This window comes from Quercus lobata, chromosome 7 (assembly GCF_001633185.2).
Source record: "Quercus lobata isolate SW786 chromosome 7, ValleyOak3.0 Primary Assembly, whole genome shotgun sequence".
NCBI classification, from domain to species: domain Eukaryota; kingdom Viridiplantae; phylum Streptophyta; class Magnoliopsida; order Fagales; family Fagaceae; genus Quercus; species Quercus lobata.
In genome coordinates this window covers 9,233,800-9,246,000 of record NC_044910.1, presented here as the reverse complement: position 1 = coordinate 9,246,000, position 12,201 = coordinate 9,233,800, and the positions used below count along the sequence as shown (strand labels likewise).

General features: G+C 37.8%; 1 protein-coding gene across 1 annotated transcript; it reads left to right on the top strand.

Annotated features, from left to right (window-relative positions):
• Positions 1-555: 555 nt before the first annotated feature.
• On the top strand, positions 556-2,640 carry LOC115951526 (B3 domain-containing protein At4g01580-like). Its single transcript, XM_031068709.1, has 4 exons — positions 556-657; positions 1,547-1,898; positions 1,996-2,123; positions 2,359-2,640. The coding sequence occupies exons 1-4, from the start codon at positions 556-558 to the stop codon at positions 2,638-2,640; spliced, it is 864 nt and encodes a 287-aa protein (XP_030924569.1).
• The last annotated feature ends 9,561 nt before the right edge of the window (positions 2,641-12,201 follow it).

The following is a 12,201-nucleotide window of genomic DNA, read 5'->3' as shown; positions in this document are numbered from 1 at the left end:
AGTCAACGTAACTCGATTAATTTATTACCGTGTTATGTTCAAAATAACTCGATATTTTAAGCATTGAGATACGTTGCAAATAAGTTCTCTACACTTAGATTCCTCTTGGACTGCCTCTGGGCCAGTCCAATTATCTGGGCTGGGTGGGGAAGCCTAGTCACCGTAACTCGGGTTACGTATTACCGAGTTATGTGGAGAAAACTCGAGATCTGTAACATCGAGATACGTTGAGGACACACCTATAGTTAGATTCCTCTTGGACTGCCTCGGGACCAGTCCAATTAAACTCGATTTCTTTAGTATCGAGTAATTATACCTTAACCTGATGTTCAGGATATCGAGTTACTTGAAATGGAGTTCCTTACAAACCACCACGCACAACATGGATTCCTCTGAGATACTGCGCACAGCATGGACTCCTTTTAGTCCCAGTACACATAACTCGATATATTAATAATCGGGTTATGTGTATGACCAACCCACTATTTAGTGCTCAAACGTACGAAGCAGCAACTGTTCAACTTCTTCTCAGCGAAAGTTTGGAGAACCAGAAAAATGGCATCTCAATGGCGGAGAGACAATGACGATGGTCCTGCTGATCGGTCCCCACACTTTTTCAAGATTATTCTGCCGAATGCTGTTCAAGAAGGAAAGCTTGTAAGTATGCTCAAATTTATAAACTAGATTCCTCTGAAAATCATATGCTAATTATACACTTCGTACACTTCATCTTCTTCATTTGTGATTCTTGAAAAAATGTACATTTGTTACATGTAGTCAGAAAAACTTTCATTTTGCAATACGTAGGTTACACTTTAAGAAGAACACAGTCACATAACAGAGTACTTTTGCATCGTACACTTTTATATGAACAAAAAATGAAACAGGGATAAGCGCATGGTAGAGACTGAGGAAAAATAAATACAGAGCACATGCTGATGGCATTTTCTTGAAAATGTGATTGGGCTTATAGGGTCACCACAGATGTATAACTCCATTTAAACTGTGAAACTGTGTCCTGGGATCAAACTAGGATATAGAAATCGTTCACTCTTTTTATCATTTGTTTTTTAGAGTTCACAAACTTATGAAGTGGCTAAGTGGCAAAAATTAGTACGTCTAAATCCAAATCCTGCCCATAAACAAAAGTGGGTCATCTTCAATGTTTCCCCAACACCCCAAAACCAAATCACAGACACATTATCAAAATACAACATTTCCCCAAAATTTTTTACATTTCAACAACAACAGAGAAATGTAAAATGTTGACAGCTGTTGATGGTTATTTTGGTTATAAGATTAGGTTGTATAATTTGGTTTCAAAATTCATAAGATTTGTTACTGTTATAGCTATTAAATATAACTGGGCTGGATTACATTTTATTTTGTTTGATTTTCTTTTCTTTTTTGTGTGGGGGTGGGGGGCTGTAACTAAGAAGTATTCTGCCATCATTCAAACTTTTATTTTCTAGCATTGTGTATAAGGATTGATTGCATGTGTTTATTTCCCTAGCCTGCATTTATGTTATGGAGATTCTTTTTACAGCGGATTCTAGATAAGTTCGTGCAGAAATTTGGAGTGGACCTGTCAGATATGGCCTTTCTCACTATTCCAAATGGTAGAAAATGGAAAGTCAAGTTGACACAACATGCTGGGGGGGTTTGGTTTCAAAATGGTTGGTCCGAATTTGCAAGCTCTCATGGTGTAGCCGTGGGCCACTTGCTGGTTTTCAAATATGAAGGAAATTCACAGTTTCATGTACTCATATTTGATGCCACTGCAACAGAAATAGACTATACTTTAGACGACGAACTCCAAGTTCATAGGATCGAAGATGATGAGAGTGATGACAGCTCTGTTGAAATCATCAAACACTTTTATAGGGGAGAGGGTTCAGGTTTGAATGTTACACTTTTGTAAGCAAGTGGTTGATTTGTTTAGCTTCTGCTCTATTAATTTTATGTGCATGACTTCGTATTTTCAACTTCTTTCAGGATCAGCCCATCCTAAGAAAGACGGTGGTGTAGCTAAAAATCTTGTTATAGCCAATGCTTTTACATCAGAAAATCCCCTTTTCACTGTTATCATGCGTCCATCCTACGTTAATGGCAAGGATCGTGCGGTAAGCTTTTAGCTTCACTAAAATGGAATATTTTTGTAATTTAGAAATGCAACTCCCATTAACTATCATTTTTCATAGATCAATTAGAAAGATTGTCACACTAGATACTTGTGGCTGGACATTTTGTTTGGAATTATTTTTTCTTATTTGTGTTTTTAGGTGAAAAGATGTAGATCAAATAGATACTTGTTGCTGGAATATATTTGTTAAATATATATTATTGTTCCTTGTACAGAGTTTACCCCAAGACATTATCAACTACTTACCAAGAGACGGGTTTACCAAGGACTACACCAAAGCAAGTATACTCCCTGTCAAGCTCCAGATTGTGGACCGATTATGGCCTGTGAAGCTATACATTTATGAACGACGTGGGGGTTCATCATGTGTCGTATCAGCTGGTTGGACTGCATTTGTGAGGGAAAATAGTTTGCAAGTAGGAGATGTTTGCGTATTTGAGCTGATTATGAGGGACGGTGTTCTGTTCAACGTCCACATTTTCAAGTGCCAAGACTAAGTGGTTAGGGTGGATGCAAAGTGATGATAATATTATGTGATGTTCAGAGTGTGTTTACTTTGCAACTTTACTATTCATCCCTATTTTGTTCATCCCAGTTTGCAACTTTATTGATTGGGTACTTTTGTGATGTTTAGAGTTTCACTCTTGGAAAAGTTTTAATTACTATGATGAACTTTCATATGTATTTTAAAATGAATGTGATGCTGTATTTTTTTTCTGCGCTTTTGTTTGGATTTTGGCCTTTTTGCATGTCATTCAATTATATTACATTGAATGGCGACTCTTGGATTTTATTTTAGGGGGGTCAACATTGTTATTGCTATAGGATTTTGTTCTTTTTAGATGACATTGTTGTATGTTTTGTATATATTGTAACACTTTAATACAATAACACCATGTGCAACATAGGTTAGTCATTATTTTTGATGTTTGCAAATTTAGATGTTTAAAAAATAAGTGAGAAGTTAATCCATCAATTGTGTCAATCAATATAATGTGGCAAATTGAAAAGCTTGATAGCTAAATTTTCAAAATTTCACTTGGTAGCAATTTTTCAAATGTTATAGATGAAGTTGGAACTTCTTGTAAACTGCAAGGACTAAAATAGGTACTGTTTTCTTCAATGAACTTGATGAATCGTTGCTCAAAGAAAAATATCATTGTTTCCTGAAAAATCTTTGTATCTTACAAATGAATAACACAAAATACTGGTGAAATATGTACCAATACGCTATTTGCAGCCAAATTTTCCACGGCTCCTTTGCCAGCTAAAAAACCACGAACAAGAGGACTGTATGGAACTATTCCAATGCCAAGCTCCCTGCATGTACAAAAACATTAAAATTCGAGAGAGCATACTCATGCTTCTGGATAAGATAATTAAATTATATTGAAATCAAATCTACACAAAATGGATGATATTTTTTTTTTTTTTGTTGCAGTAGTCCTTCAAAAGAACAATAGTGTTGCAAAAGCAAGGATGAATATAAGGGGAAAATAAATAACAATAGTGTTGCAAAAGCATCTGGACCAGTCCAAATATATGGGCTGGGTGGGTGCATGTGTACAACGTAACTCGATTTTCCAAATCTCGAGGAATTTGAATTCTCCACTGCACATAACTCGATTTAAGTGGAATCGAGTATTGTGGCAGGCCTACCTTTAAACTTCGATTCGTCTTGGACTGCATCTGGACCAGTCCAAATATCTGGGGGCCCAGAAAAATAACTCGAGTTATGTATAATCGAGTTATTTGAAATTAACTCGTTTTCTGTAACATCGAGTTATGAGAAAGCCGTTCCAACATTAATTGGATTCTTGTTATTTGTGCTACACATAACTCGATTTACGGAGAGTCGGTTTATGTGTAAGCCCTTGTGCTGAAAATTTGATTGCATGTAACTCGATTTAATGAAAATCGAGTTATATGGACATTACATTCTATTACCCATTTTTATTAACTCTTCCCCAGTTCTGCAGAACTTGCAGCTGTCCGAAATTACATCTTCGATTGCTCTCGCTTCATCCGGCTAAAACCCACAATTTCCCGCGCAAATTCGTCGAGGATTTTACATAGTAAGACTCTTTTAACGGTTGCTGTCTTTGAAATTACACATTGTTGGTGCATTATTCTCAAATTTTGCATTTTGATGCTTCACACTTCTATGTCTATGTCTATGAAGATTGTGATGAAATTGGGTGTTTGCCTAGTCAAATGCATTGTTGTTAGTAAGGTTGCCTATGTCATAGGTTGTCTTCCTTCCACAAAATGAACTTGCCAGTGGCTCCATATGTGTGTGGTATAGATATATGCTGGTTGTATGTCTGAACTGTACATTGTGCAATTTATTTTCTGTTTTTTGTAGAAGCTGGTGAAAATTACTACATGTAGCTACAATGGTATGATATATGTCAGTTCCTAAATCCACTTGTATGTTTCCTATATGATAAGACTTCTGTTATATACTCTAGGTCTCTAACTTCAAATTATTGACTCGGACCAAAATGCATTACAATTATTGCACCAACTAAACAACCCGTGAATAAGAATATTGTTTTTTCATTGTGTTGTTGTAAACTGCTGTAGACAGTATATTGTGTGCATGATTTTCTACACATGGTAGCTGGTTACTCTTCAATTTTTGTTCTCTGCTTCAAACTTCATTTTGGTTCTGTTTTTGTGTGAGCTGATCGTGTTTGCACTACTGACCATCGATTAGTTATGGGTCCGAAGAGGACTAAGAGGGGAAAATGCAAAGCTGCATCCGAACCTGAAGTGGTGTTTGATCAATTAAGGTTCCTCACGCCAGAAAATGAGCAAACCTTTGAAACCTTGATTAAGCGTAGGCGTATTTGGGGAGAAAGGAAAATCAATTTACAGGAACTGCATCCTTTTGTTCGTGAGAATCTATAGTCTAGGCATTGGCTATCCCTATGTACAAACATACAACCCCCTCCAGCTGACTTGATTAGAGAATTCTATTCAAATCTATCGGTGCATGAGGATCTTGGTGGTCACAAGGTGACATCGTCCATACGTGGTGTACCGTTTACAATAACTAGGGAGCACATATCTAAAGCCCTTGATGTACCTATAATTTGTACACCTACTTATCCAAACTCTATTTCTCCTCGTATTGATGATGTTATGGATGTTCTTTGTGGACAATCAAACAATCGGGATTCTGGCCGAAGTATTAGCTCAAGTGAGTTGACTGAGCTTAATTATATCTTCTTTAGGATAGCTTGTCACAACATTTTCCCTATCTCTCATATCCATACAATCCCTGTAGACAGGTGTATCTTGCTTTACGCCCTTGTCACCAATAGTTCCATTTGTTTTCCTTCCCTTTTCATCGAAACCATTGTCAAGGTGCGTAGGAGCAAGTATAAGAGGCATGCTTTGTTTTTCCCAGTTCTCATCCATAGGGTCCTCAAATATTTAGGATTAAAGAACTTTCCTTCCCACGAGTTGGTTCACATCCAAGCCCCTATAGGAGCCAAATTTCTGAAACAGCGAACTGCCCAAAAGAAGGTTGTCGACCTCAGTGTTGGTCCATCCAACAGACCACGAGTACGGTCTAGTACTGGAGATGTTCAAGATGAGCACATGCATGGGGATCCCACATCTGTTGTTGCCGAGGATGGTGATGATGAGATAGATGTTGACACTGTTGATGCAGCACATACATGCCCTCTTCCTCCCTCTCTTCATGCTATGATGGAGACCGTTATGACGACTCAGGCAGCCCATGGTCAGCTTCTACATGGTCTTCTTGCCGAGGTTGGAGCTATGCGAGCGGACTTAGCTCACTATAGACGTCCTGTTTCACCTTCTACACCATCTGACTCTTGATGATTCCCATTGGGTATTGTACCCAAGGGGGGGACGATTTTCAGTTCGTGGTTGCTATAACATATTTGGAGAATTGTATGACAGTTCTATATTTTTTTATTTTAGTGGCAATTTGAAGAACATGGTATCCGTTGAAAGTAATTTCATATATTAATATGATGGTTAGTTTCATGCCCATCGTTACTATCATTAGTATTATTGAAATGGATGTAATGGGCTAAGAATTTTTTATGTTATTATGTGATTCTATATAATATCAAGTAGATCCAAGTCTGTGTGTAAATAACATTTATTTCATAATTCTGTACGACGCTCACGTGTTTTTAGATTATAGTAATTATTAATACAAATCGAAGGTTTTGTGAAAGCACAATTCGTTTACAGGTTTTGATATTAACGATGAACCACCTAGGAGATTTTCCTTGGAACAATGGCTGAAGCTATATCTTGACTTCAGGCAACTATTTTTATTGGAGGTTTTGCTGAGCTTACATGTATTTTCCACTAATTGGATATTTTTGTCGATCTTAAATCAGCAATTATATTATTCTGAATTTGATACTCGCCTGGACTATTCCTCATGCATCATATTTTCATTAGATAATTTATTGATGAAACCTTGCAGTGCAGACTCGTCGAAAAAGATAAAAGCGACACTTCGCATGACCTCATTCACTCTAGCATTAGGTCTAACGGATTTTTTTTAATCAAATATGAGGAATCCAAACCTGAAGTGATGGCCCCTTACATAATATATTAGATAACAGTGAGCTGAAGATAATAAACATCGTGAAGTTTAAGTATGTTGTGAAGGACCAAACACGATTAAACAGATATAACAGTGACCTCAAGCCACTAACATCAAAGTTCTAAGAGCAAAATGGTGCTTTCAACCTGTAAATTATTATGGCACGCGTTTGTTTGAGAGCTTAGTTTCAGGGTTGAACATGGTTTTACCTATGTGCAATCTCTTCTAACCAACAGTCACGAATTATGGGAAGAGCGTTTTGACTACCATCCTTGAAAATGACCAACGATAATAAACACCCTGATGTTTAAGATGTTGTAAAGGTAAAGTCCACAATTAAACAGATATAACCAGGAGCTCAAGCCACCACCAACATCTACGGTATAACAGATGTGGTATTCAGACCAAATTGGGCCTCGCTTCAAACCGACAAGTCTTTGACCACGATATTTGATCGAATAGTCGAGTAAGTAGGTATTCCCTCAAATGCAGTCTCACATCAATTGGCTACGATTACAAGAGAAATTTCAGTGTTTCAGCCTATGGCGCTACGTAATTTGTAAGAGTGATGGTTCTGACACCAAAGTGATGCTTTTAACCTGTAAATGTTTAATGACCAAAGATAATGAACACCGTCATATTTACACACCATGATGTTTACAGACATTCAAAATGACCAAATCACAGAAAACACTGTGATCTTCATAATTTATTTTGTGAAAGACCAAACATAATTAATAAATTAATATTGCGAACTTGCTGGTGAAAGACAAAACACAATTAATATAGCGAAGTTTGAAGGTGACCAAGTTCTAACTCTAAACACACGTCACCAGCCTGCTTCTGTCGCACCAACTGTAGTCATATCAAACTCCTTCAATCGCAGCACATGCGCCAACAGACGCTGCTGCTTAGTCAAGTCATGTTCGGTGCTCTACACGATGTGGATACCCAGGTCGACACTGTTTCACACCCACACTCACGTGAATACAGAATTGTGAAATTGGATGCACAGATGTCTCATTTACATCTACTGTTGCAACTACTGCCCACCTTTGATGTGACATTAGGAACATTTAAAATCCTGTTCATATAGCGTTTTTCCTGAAGGGTTTGACATGACAGGCCCTAATAAGTGAAATTGTAATGCCTGGACCGTGAAATGAGGTTATAAATGCACCAGTGATATAATGTTAACTTTCTACCCCGCTAACTTCGTAGATTGATTAAGTTATGAGTTGCAATGCCTCAACATCAAATCGTACAATGCGAAACAAGTTTGGACCTACTTCAACAAATGCATCATCACAAGTTCCAACAGATCAACAACTACATACATACACAGACCACTATGGAGGAAAATGGGTTGGAAAGAAGAGAGATTTCGTTAATATGCCAATATACACATATGAGAGTCTTGGAAGCGTCGGACACATCATGGTCGGCAAACCTACAAAACTAAGTACAGATACCACCGCAATAGAGTTCACTATAGCAGAACCACCATGGTCAACCCTATACGAGAAGAGGTGTGAGTTAGAGGTGTATTGTCGATGGCACGGGTTACGAGTTCCTAAGGCACGCTCTGCCGAGTTACCTAGAGATGAACCTGCCAACATACTTGCTCGTCTTGAACAAGAGAACAATCAAATGCAAAGGCGACTAGACCGTTTTCACGCAATCCAAAAAGCTAGGAAGCATCTAAAGGGGAAGGCGCAAGAGCGAGCCATGAAGTCTATTAATGAAATTACTGCGTTAGATGATGAAACAGATATTTCAGACTTCTCAGATTCAAGCAATGATGATTTCCAAAAATTTCTACCTACGAACATTAGACGTTGTTGTTAATGTCTACACATTATGTGCAATACATGATGTTATTGTTAATGTGTGACAAATGATGATTATGTATGTTCAACTTTTGCAACTCTAAAGATTAACTGTTTATTACTTTTGGCTAAGTTTATGTGAAATCACTTTCTCATTTTTTTCATACGTGTTCTTTGTTGCTACATTCAAGTAATGTGGGTCATGGATGGACAATGTCCTTTGCTTTGTAATGTAGGGAAAACCTTAGGAAGTGAAATGCCTCCAAATTATATTTATTGCACATTACTTGTAGGAAAATTTAATAGATTCAATACATACAGACTGATCCAAACCACATAGACCAACCGCGCATATGATTCAATAATACGAATAATTCTTTTATATGAGTTGTTTGAGTCACGATATAATATGCACGTATCTGTGTATCTTAGTTGTAATAGTGTCCTACTTTATATAGATACATTACATAAAGACTCGTCCAAACCAGACTAACCACTCACTCACTGAAAATCCATATGGCTCACCCAACACTCTCACAACGATATTTGGTTTGCTTAAAAATAGGGTAAAGGCCTAAAAGCCTGATCAGCCTTTCAAATGTTTCATTCAAGTTATTGGTTTGTTGTAGCATTGCTTGGAAGCTCCCTAATATTGCAATTGTGATGATCGGAAGCCATTGATGTAAAACTTGGAAGCATAGTTTTCTTCATGTAATTTTACATTGACGTTGAGAAAATGTAACTACATTTTCTACCTGCAAAGACTCCCTGAAAAGTTTGTACGGAAACAAGGGGATAAAACTCTCTATTGTTGCTACACTCACTGCTCGTAATACTAGCATTTGGCAAGTGAGGTTGGAAAAGGCTAACACAGCTCGGCACTGTTCGGCGAAGTCATGTTCGCAGTTCTGCATGTGCTGCTCAACAACTCGACACTATTGAACCCTGTCCAGTCATATCATCCATGCTCACGTGAATAAACAGATATGCAACATTTTGCAATGCACTATTTTCAAGGATGCAGAGGACCCTTCAAAAGTGCAAGCAAATATTTGGGGGTAAGCTGTCCATCATTGCTACACTTGATTGATGTAGTTCTGCATGTGAACTCAACATCTCGAAACTATTGAACCCTGACCACACGTACCCATCCCCACTCACGTGAATACACATATGTGCAACCCTTTGCAATGCACCGTTTTCGAAGAGGCAGAGCATCCCTGAATTGGCTATGCATCAATTTTGGGTGTGAGCTGTCCACCATTGGTACACAGATGTTGTTCGTAGTGCTACATGTGCTGCTTAATAGCTTCGCACTGTTCAACCCTGTCCAGTCAATACACAGATATGCCTTCTTTTGCAATGCACCGTTTTCAAGGATGCAGAGCATGGCTGAAAAGTTCATGATACATTGAACACAGCTCAGTATTGTCTCAACAAGTCATGTCAGATGAAGCACAGGAATTCTGAATAGTTTTGAACAAGACATACCAAACTGGTAAGAGAAAAGTCTTAAAACCACATCCATCAGAAATAAACCATAGTAGTGATCAAAGTCCCTAATTAAATATAAGCATAAACATCACTAGTTTAAATTTTAAACAAGTTATCCTTGTCCAAACTCTGATGGTCAACCAAGTGAAATATTGAGACACTAATCACAACAGGAGTCCTTTCATCACCTCATTGGCAGTGACATCTCCTTTTTTCTAAATTATTGTCTTTCGAAAATGCAACCCAGCCTTCCCCGAATCTCATTGCTTAATATGTTTTGATGGAGGGTAATAGCACAAGACATTGATGTGTGACAAATTGCTTCCCAATAATATACTTGCTTCCCATATATGTTTCCAAGCCATATTTAAGAGAACATCATAATCACATTATGTATAAAGGCTCACCATATTATGTGCCCACGAGATACCCATGAAAGAAGGATTTTTAGGCTTCAATTTTTTGCCTGCTTGGATTGCTCTCTCTCTCTTCCTCTGGACATAATCGGTAATTTTTTAAGAACAAACTTTTCTCTGACTTCATGTTTTATGGGTTTGTACATTAAGGAAGAAATGTTTGTATCATCTTCATCTAAGTTTTTGATATTTTTACCTGATGATCTTCCAATTTACAATTCTTCCTACGTGGATATTGAATCTCAATGGCAGTCTTATAAAATATAACAATATGGAAGCTTGAATTTCCTTCATATCTGAAGACTAAAAAATAACCATAACAGATAGAATGGTATTCAGCGAAATCCTGCCAACCATTACAAAACCTAATGTTGTTATCAGCTTTCTTCAATCACACTTGCCAAATTCCACCATAGGGAGCAATGACTGTAGCTACGGTGGATAGCTCAGTATTGTTGAACCCTGACCAGAAGTACCCATCCACACTCACGTCAATACACATAGCAACGCATAAAATTTTGTGCATCAATTTCGAGTGTTATTGGTCCTATTGCTACATTGATGTTCGTAGTGCTGCTCAATAGCTTTGCACTGTTGAACCCTATCCAGTCATATCACCTACACGCACGTCAATACACAGCTATGCATCCTTTTGCAATGCAGCATTTTTAAAGGATGTACCTATAGCATCCTTGAGAAGTTTATGATACATTTAACATGGGCTGAACTTTGTCTCGTCAAATCATGTCAGATGAAGCACATCAATGTTGAATAGTCTTCACGTGAATAAATACACAACCTCTTTTGCAGTACACATCACCAGCCCGCTACTGTAGCACAAGCTATACCCATATGAAACAGCTACCTCAACAAATCACATGCACCAACAGACACCACTGAACAATATACTGTCAACTCATATCATCTTTATTCACGTGAATACTTATAGTCACATCCACCTGAATACTTGCCCTTGCAAAACCCCTATATAAAGTCCCATTTACATCTACCCTTGCAAAACATCTACACATACCGAAGTCCCATTTACATACATCTACCCTTGCAAAACTTCTACACATACCGATCTAAACTCACATTTTCCAATGTCAATGCGTAATTGGATGCTACCTTGTTTTCCAAATAACTATACAACGCAAAGAGATTCTGACGAGAGGGAATACTATGCCGGATTGCAACAGGAGTGGGACTTTCGCGTGAACGAGTCCAACGCTCTGCACAATGATCTCCTGCAAATCAGAGCGCCTCTTGTCGAGCGTAGCTCGCTCACACTGCCACGACAAAACATGCACCAATATAAGCGTGCAGTGACGAAAATAAAAAAATAGAACAATCTTATGATACTTCGTAGGTCCAGGTATCATATGCTACAATTGGCGGAGGAGCAAGCCGTTGCAACAAACAGGCAACTCACTCCGGCAGAACGTAACAATGTCCTCAACTACGAGGACTACCTATCAGAATGAATGCCACTGTGTGTGTTATGTCTATGGTTAAGTTAATAATGTTAGTGTAAGTTATTTTATGTTTTCTGTGTTATGTCGTACGTGCTTATTGAAAAACATCATGTGTGAGAATATTTGACTTTTATGACTTATGTGAGAATAATCTACATTACGAATAACGTGCATGCTTCTCATAATCAATAATAAGGTTTACATAGTACAAATGCAACCATACATATAACACCTAGTTAAG

Bases quoted from the DNA above. Each gene is read 5' to 3' on its own strand.
- LOC115951526 (XM_031068709.1), top strand. From the start codon at position 556: ATGGCATCTCAATGGCGGAGAGACAATGACGATGGTCCTGCTGATCGG. The intron at 658-1,546 runs GTAAGTATGCTC...TTCTTTTTACAG, and splicing joins CTGTTCAAGAAGGAAAGCTT to CGGATTCTAGATAAGTTCGT. The intron at 1,899-1,995 runs GTTTGAATGTTA...AACTTCTTTCAG, and splicing joins TTATAGGGGAGAGGGTTCAG to GATCAGCCCATCCTAAGAAA.